This window comes from Pinus tabuliformis, chromosome 8, assembly GCF_031772625.1.
Source record: "Pinus tabuliformis cultivar Carrire ecotype Pingquan chromosome 8, CPIR1, whole genome shotgun sequence".
NCBI classification, from domain to species: domain Eukaryota; kingdom Viridiplantae; phylum Streptophyta; class Pinopsida; order Pinales; family Pinaceae; genus Pinus; species Pinus tabuliformis.
The window spans coordinates 1,521,149,995-1,521,158,403 of NC_142294.1; the positions used below are offsets into that span (position 1 = coordinate 1,521,149,995).

General features: G+C 37.4%; 1 protein-coding gene across 1 annotated transcript; it reads left to right on the top strand.

The window, feature by feature from the left end:
* Nucleotides 1-3,682: 3,682 nt before the first annotated feature.
* LOC149241683 (cysteine-rich receptor-like protein kinase 26) lies at nucleotides 3,683-6,434 on the top strand. The gene is made up of 5 exons (XM_089370623.1): nucleotides 3,683-3,787; nucleotides 4,811-5,205; nucleotides 5,313-5,413; nucleotides 5,882-6,021; nucleotides 6,213-6,434. Exons 1-5 carry the CDS (start codon nucleotides 3,683-3,685, stop codon nucleotides 6,432-6,434), a joined length of 963 nt encoding a protein of 320 aa, XP_089226749.1.
* Nucleotides 6,435-8,409: the final 1,975 nt, after the last annotated feature.

Below are 8,409 nucleotides of genomic sequence, written 5' to 3' on the forward strand. Positions count from 1 at the left end.
ACACAGAGGAACACGAGCTTGCTTGAGAGCACTGAGAGTCAAACGGGAGCGTGGAGGAGTTGTCTAGAGGTTCTGATTGACGCAAATGGAGTAGGAACATTTTCTAAAGGAAGAGCAACAGGTCGTTGAAGAAGACAAGACACAGAGGCCCTCAGAGAACAGATGCTCTCAGAGGCAGCAAGGAACAGAGCAATGAAGATGGAGATGTGAGGGATAATAAATAGGAGAAGATTGCATAAAGAGAAGGTGGGAAGAGAGCATGTCGATCACGCTGTGGAGATGGTAAATCTGCAAAAAGGACTGGAAAAAATCCTGAAAGACTCGAGGATCGGGTCCGAATAGACATTTACCGGTTGGGATGTTGAATCTTTCAAAGCCTTTGAGTGTTTTGCGAGTTTCATATCTGTCCCAAATCTTAATACCATAAGTTGTCCTGTTGATGGTCCATATCTCATGATTCATCTCGATTCTGTCAATGGTGCAGTGCTTGACGCTAAGGGGATGTGACTGAATCATGGCAAGGGTTGAAAGGACTCGCTCGAGTTACAGCTCAGGATACCGATAGATCTTTCACATGCTCTGTTGGCACGCTCATCGGCTTTCTTATTCAATTTACGGATAATATGATAATATTGGATATCTTCCATTGCCTAATGAAGGATTTGGTTGTGCCTGTTTATTTGCTAAAAGAGAGTGTTTGGTGTGTTCTGCTAATGTACCATAAGGCGAATGACAACTGAGGAGTCCCCGAATACCTTCGCCTTTTTTATTCCTAGCTTGCTTAACTGGATTAGGCCCTGGAACAGAGCTAATGCTTCAGCTATGTTGTTAGAGATCTTCCCGAGACCCCATTCATAATGGAGAATACATTCTCCATTGGCATTACAGATCAGCCCTCCTGCTCCGGCTAGACCTGGGTTTGACTTGGATGCCCGTCGAAAAATAAGTGGAAGATGTTACAGTTGCATAAAATAAAATAAAATTTTATTTTTGATATTAATAATATTATTAAATTAATATGAAAATATATTTATTCAGTTATTACAAACACCTACTTTATTTCAGATATTTTTATTATATTTATTCAAAAATATATATATATATATATAAAACAAATATTTTTATTATATTTATTCAAAATATATATATATATATATATATATATATATATAAATAAAACAAAGATTAAATTACAAGTAAATTTTATCTCAAAAAATACTTAAATAAAAAATCTTAATAATAATAATTTTATAGTTGTACTTATGAATAACAAGCATATTTATTGTACGTAAAGGTAAACATAAAATTCTAATAAATTAATGTTTTAGTTTCATATTGCCATCAACTAATCACATCATTGTTCTTTACTTTACTTTCATAGCGTGAGTAGTACTATTTATCTTTTGTTTCCATGAGAACCACAATAATGGTTCAAATTTACAAAGATATGTGAAGTTTAATTTTACCAAGGCTTTAAATTTTTATACATGTATTTTATTTTTCATTTTCTAAATGATTTTTTTTTATGTTAAAATTTTAGTATTTTGTTAAATATGTTTATATATTTATAAAGACAACGTAATAAGATTTTAACAGTGATGAGTCAAACCCAGCATTTGCGGATAGCAGCCAGAGATGGCTGTCCTCACTGTTGGTTTGACACCTGAGTTGATAGGTTTTACCACCTTCGGAAAAAAAAAAGATTTTAATTTTGCATATTTTTACACAATTTAAAAGTAATACTTTATTAATTCATTAATATTAAAATTAAAAGTTAATATATTAAAGTAATAAAGTTTTATCTAGTACTTTCATCATATTAACTTCTAATTTTTCTGAAAGAGTATTTAAGATATATCATTTTATAAAGATAACGTAACGGTGATGTCTAACTATTAGCCTGGTTAGAATTTTTTTAAAATCAAATCTTGATTTATATAATACAAAATTATATATTAAAAAAAATTAATATATAATTAAACAATATTTTATTTACAGAGTTTCATTCTCACGTTACTATGAGAATTCTTAATTTGTAAATAGTTTTTGTTATAATACCATGAGCCAATACTATGGTTTATCAATACTACATAAAGATATCGTATATGTTGATATGACATTTTATTTAATTAATTAATTTTTGATACATTAATTAAAAGAGTATAACTAATTTGTAACTAACTTGAAAAATAATTATGCTTTGAATAAGCCCACAGAGGTTTGGTCTCGTGGCCAACGGACGATCTGCTAAGTCATCCATGCCGCTGTGCAGGTCATGAGTTCGAGTCTCGTCTTAACCGAGGGCCATTCTTGCTGGCTGGGCGGTTCCTCCTAGAGGTTATAGTAGCAGCTGATGGGATTCGACCTCATGTAACGCGAGTACGATACCACCACCGTTGCTGATTCCACTAGTCAACAAAAAAAAAAATTATGCTTTGAATAAGATTCCATGTGATCCATCTAATAATCCTTAATTGAGCAAAGAGGCTCATTCTACAACTCAGTATGATGTGTAACCATATCGGTTTGTTGATCAAAGTTGAAATTTGGTCATGTCCACCCAAACAAAAAATTAAAATAAATAAATAAATAAATTATACAAAATATTTAAATAATATTCATTCATAAAAAAAAATACACCTAAGAAATTGGATCCCTCTAGACTAATGTTAAATCCATATTTAAATCTGCATTTAAGATAAATCTTAATTAAATTAAAATTCTCAAAAACCTATTCTCCCGTACATATGCTTATAAAAATCATAATTAAAATGATTATTCGTGTAAGAGAATCGCACCCGGAGCCTCAGCATATCCGCTTAAAGAAGTGACTTAGGTCGTAGATGGCGGGGAGTTTGTCAAGCCCACGAGTCATGACTTGCGATGTGCAATGAGTTAGGTGAGCCCTCTCGGTTATGTGCGATGAGGCGAGTGAGCGACGAGTTGGCGAATGGACGAATTGGTTGCGACGTTTTGTGCGACGTTGGTATGAGTTGGTGAAGTGCAACAAGCCAACGAAGGTGTCGAAAAACCGAGATTTGTAATTTCGACTAAGTATGGAGAACTTCGTGAGAGGGCACCTTATACCATGTGAGCTGGGCATGTGGACCCGACAGGGTGACGATGTGGGCGAGCTAAGGAAGATAGCGAGTTGCAGTTGGACGCATAGGAGAAAGGAAAAGTGCAGGTGGGTGGCCAAGACCGAAGCACGAAGCTAAGGTGAACGAACCAGAGTGAAGTGTTGGGCAAGTCGGGCCGTAGGTCGGGTGGACAGAACCACAGGTCAGGTAGACAAAACCGCAGGTTGGGCAAGCAAATAGAACTGCAGGCAGCCAGGCCGATAGACGAACCGTAGGCAGGCAACATGAGTTGACCGACAGGCTAGACAATCAGGCACTGCGACGAGTCGCGCTGGCAACCCCCGGTTGGTTTGTGCGCCCATGACGAGTTAAGAATGGGTCAGGTGGAATGACCCTGTGGGAGAAGGCGGTCATGGTTGGAGAGAACAAATGGGGGCTCAAACAAATGCAGAGGAGCGACACAGGTGGAAAGAACCAGTACACGGAACATGGGTGTGCACCAGGTGGGTGAAACGAAGAAGGCGAGGCCGTATGAGGGAGCATTCGGGCGAGCGGTGTTGAACGGAGGCGGGTGCGGGCAAACCTGTGAGTTGGACTAAATGATGGTTGAATGGCGAATGGTGGAGGGCTACCCGGTGGGCACCTTTTTCCGTTGTTTTGGGTGGCCCGACCTAGTGAAGGGCAGGCGCACCCAAATGACAGTTCGGGTAGGCTACATGGTGGTGCAGGCCGAGTGTGAAAATTGACTGTTATGTGAGCAGGAAGTTGGGGTTCCTCTCCAAGTGTTGATTTTGTATAAATTGAATATTGTCATTATTATTGTGGGCAGACTCATCTTTAGGAAGTTGGCCCTCCTGTTATTTATCCGATGTGCATATGTGTTAAAATTAATGATGATGAAAGACATGTAAATGTATGTTTTCTGCTATGCTTATGAATGTTATACTTAGAAAGTGAAAAATAAACTAAGTATGGAATGTTAGGCGTAGTCCACACTTGAAAGTATTGGTGAAAAGAAATCAGGTGGTGGTGTCGCACCCCCCTTCGTGCGATTGAAAGACTACCGCCAGGGTAGGGGCGTGACAGATTTGATCACAAGGAAGCGGTTGTAGAATTAGTGATGGAGGTTTCCAGAATGTAAAAAGGTTTCCAGATCGAGTGTGATGAACGGTTTAGATCAAACCGTTGGTCATCCAATGAATCTGAACAGACGGCATAACAAGTCAAACACAAACATTGTTTTCGCGTGTTCCCTGCCTTCCAAAGCCAATAGGGATGACCTTGTTAAATGAATGAATGGCATAAGGAAAATTTAATATAACATAAGAAATTTCATTAAATTAATGTGAAGTTAAATTTATTTTTAATTGAAGAAATAGGCTGAACAAAATGTGAAACAACTTGATTGACTCGACATCCATAACTGAGATCATTGGAACTTCACACTTTACCGACATACGGCTGCGAATTTTCTCTAACTCATATTTAAAATACTACAGAAGCACCTTCCCTCATCAAATTAAAAAGAAATGGAGAAGGGCATTCAGCTGGTGTCCTGCCCTTCAATGTTAATGAAGGCGAAAACATTAATTAATTTTATGTTGCTTATGGTCAGTGTGTGGACGCCTCTGCACCTCTTAGCAGCTGAGGATTTTAACTATTCTTATTGGGGTGATTGCTCGCCTAACCAATATAGCTACGGTGTCGATTTCCATCATAATCTAAACTAGGTTATTCAATCATTGGTGGAGAACGTTTCAACGAGCGGATTCAACACTAGTGTTGAGGGGAAAAGTAGCAATAATTTTGTTTATGGGCTAGCCCAATGCATGGGGGATATAAATTCGTCGGACTGCAAACAGTGCGAATCGGAGGCGGAAACATTTATTGTTAAGGCATGTCAAAACAACACCTCTGGATTCGTTTGGATAAATGAGTGCTTCTTACGTTATGGTGATCGTAACTTATACAACGACTATAATGAGAGTGAGCCTACGGATGTTGTTTGCAACCCCCAGAAGAGATATGCTCCAGCGCAGTTTAGAAATATTACTGAGCAAGTACAGAGTCCTCAAATTTTCCCTACAGTTAAAGTCGACACCATTTTTTCGTCTTCCAGGGAAATGTATAGCTTAGCCCAGTGTTGGAGAGATTTGTCCCCCAACAAACTGCCACTCCTACTTATCTGTAGATCGGTCAAAGATATCCGGTCTCGTAGATTTACTGCTACAGAAGTCATCACTGCGCTCTGCATTACGAGATTTACATATTTTTCAATACTTTCATCATTTCTGCAATGCCGCCGATGCCAGGCGAGGGTCCTCCGAGATCCGGTATGTTATGATCAGAAGAAGAATTGTGGTTTTGTTCATTTCGTAAAATAAAAGATTTTCCTATTTACTAAAATATTTTATTTTTTTGCACTACTTCTTTCACCATAGCTTACAACAATTAGGGACATACTAGTTTTAAAGAGATTAATTCAGTCGGTGCAAAAAACATACCTAGTTTAAGAAGCTTTATGTGCAAATTTGTAGGAGGGAAAAGATCTAAGGTGCTTCCCATAGCTCTAGGTGTAGTAGGCGCTACGGCTAGATTAATTGCATCCATAGGCCTTTTCTTGTGGATTCAACCAAAAGGTTGGAAACAGATTCCCATAACCTGAGGTCCCAAATTTTATTTTTTCAAAAAGAAAAACCTGTCTTACTTTAACCAGAGATCCCAAAATTGTGCCTCTTATTAGAAGGTATCTTATGAACTGCTTACCTATTGATTATGACGTCATGTAATTATTTTTGCAGGTGAGGAAAGGGAAATCAGTTTATCTCTTTCTGAGCTGAATCCAGAACTCATTTTTCAGTACCATATTCTGATAGAGGCTACTTCCAATTTTAGCACAGAGAATAAACATGGCGAGGGAGGTTTTGGGTCCATCTATAAAGTGAGTGTTACATAATTTCTTTCAATTGAATAAGTGATTTATATCCAGGAACAACAACTCAAGTAATTAAAAGTTGATTTAATGTAAGCGTTAAATAATTTCTCTCATTTCATTTGGGATAGAGTTATAGCTAGCAACAGCTCCATGTCATCAAGGAGAACATAAAGAATCTAAACCTGATTGATGTACAGGGCGTTCTACCTGACGGCCAAGAGGTTGCAGTTAAACGGTTGAAAAGAGGATCAAGGCAAGGAGAGGCTGAATTCTTAAATGAAGCAAATGTCATCAGTGGTTTTCAACACAGAAATCTAGTGAAATTGCTTGGTTGCTGTGTTGAAAGCTCAGAAAGGCTACTGGTTTACGATTACCTCAAGAACAGTAGTCTCGACAGAATTATCTTCGGTTTCTTCTAGCTCTTTAACTGCTTAATGGCTGCATGGATCTTTGATTTGTTCTAGTTTGTGTATGTAGCTTCTTAATGTTTTTACTTCCCAATATGCATTGATTACAGATACAACAAAAAAAATTCACTTAAATGGAGAGAGTGATATCAAATCATAGTTGGAACTGTGTGTGGGTTGGCCTATCTTCACGAGGATTCTGAAAATCGAATCATCCACAGAGAGATTAAAGCAACCAATATTTTACTGGATAATAAACACAGACCCAAAATAACAGACTTCGGCTTAGCCAAACTCTTTGTAGAAGATCAGAGCCACGTTAGAACTATAGTTGTCGGAACTTTGTAATAATTATCTGTCAAGTTCAATCTTTTGTTGTCCCCGGTTACATTATGCAGAGGCTACATGGTGCCTGAGTACGCCTTACACAGGTAGCTAACCGAGAAAGCAGATGTATTCATTTTTGGAGTTATTCTACTTGAGATTGTGAGTGGAATAAAGAATCAGGGTTCGGTTCAAGGCATGGAGTTTCTTATCGAATTAGTATGTCTCATATGGATTTCATCATATCTTTCAAGTGAAAATTTTCTAAAACCTCCAAATTTTGTTGTATTGGGCAACTCGACATGGAGGCTGTATCAAGCAAAAAGAACTTTAGATATTATTGAATACACATTGGAGGGCACTTATTCGTGGGATGAAGGGTTTAGAGTGATTAAAATCGGTCTGATGTGCATGCAATCAACTTCATTTTTGCGGCCTTCAATGTCTGAGGTTGTGTCGATGTTGACAAGTGAGCGAGATAATATTCCATCACCCACAACGCTTGCTTTCGTAGATGTGGATGGTGTATTTGTTGACCCCGAACGAACTTCGAGCAGTGCAGCAACTTTTACAGTTGTTGATCCTTCATATGGCTCTCTTGATCTGAGATGATTAGATATCATCACACCCCTCACGCCATACTGTACCTCTAGCAGTTACACAATAAGGCGTGTCAAACGGTGTGTTTAAACACTTTGGGGCCAAACATCTTGATCCAGCGGAAAATAGGGGATTATGCAGTGATACTAAATTCAAAGATCAGAGACAAAGCAGTGTGCAAAGACCAAATTATCCAGTTGCACGAGATCAACGATAAAGACAAAATTGTGCAATTGTCTAGTTGCATGATATCAACGATAACGTAGTGTGCTACGAGTAGATTTTCACTTTAAATTTAAATAAAGTAGATGATGTTTTTATATGCATTCCCATTGTGGTTGCTTTGATTTTTCAATATTATTTTCCCTCAATTATCAGAAGTTTGTATACACTTTATCAATTAAAATTGGTCAGTGTCTGGCTATTTTCTTCATGGTTGTTATTTTTTCCGATATGTCTTCTCCTCCCCAAACTTCATAAATTAGAATTGGTCATGCTATGGTTTTATAACTTCAATTTATATCTCTTTTTTTAAGCATATCAACCGTTTTCAAATTTGTTAAATTATGGAAACATAAAAATAGACCTTACTTGACAAGATTGCCTCACAAAACAGAGAAGAAGAAATGACTAACTCCAATGTACCAAAACATGGCCAAGTAACAACTAATCGTTACATTATTTTTCTATTGCTCATCATGCTAGAAATAATAATACCAACCACCACAATAAACACCCTGACAACAACCATACTTGTCAGAAGTATTTTTGCAGGTTGTGTCTCTGTTTGAAGATGGAAAGACTGAAGCCAGGCGCGAACCATTCTAAAACACAACAAGGAATTTAAAGCATTTAATGTATTTTGGTAAATTGATATGGGCAATCATTCATTCAACGACTATTGCCCACACTCCACAAACGCCTGAGAGATTATGATCACACTCAACAACAACATCATATTAATTATTTTTCTCTGTCATGTATTAAATGTAAAATTGTATGTTGAGTTAAATATGAATGTAAAAGTCATTTTTTAGTGGTTAGAAAGTAAGAGAGTAAGAGA

Excerpts from the sequence above, each read along its gene's own strand:
- LOC149241683 (XM_089370623.1), top strand. The coding sequence starts at position 3,683 with ATGGTTGAATGGCGAATGGTGGAGGGCTACCCGGTGGGCACCTTTTTC. Across the intron at positions 3,788-4,810 it reads GCACCCAAATGACAGTTCGG|GTTATTCAATCATTGGTGGA; the intron begins GTAGGCTACATG and ends AATCTAAACTAG. Across the intron at positions 5,206-5,312 it reads TTTTCGTCTTCCAGGGAAAT|AAGTCATCACTGCGCTCTGC; the intron begins GTATAGCTTAGC and ends TTACTGCTACAG.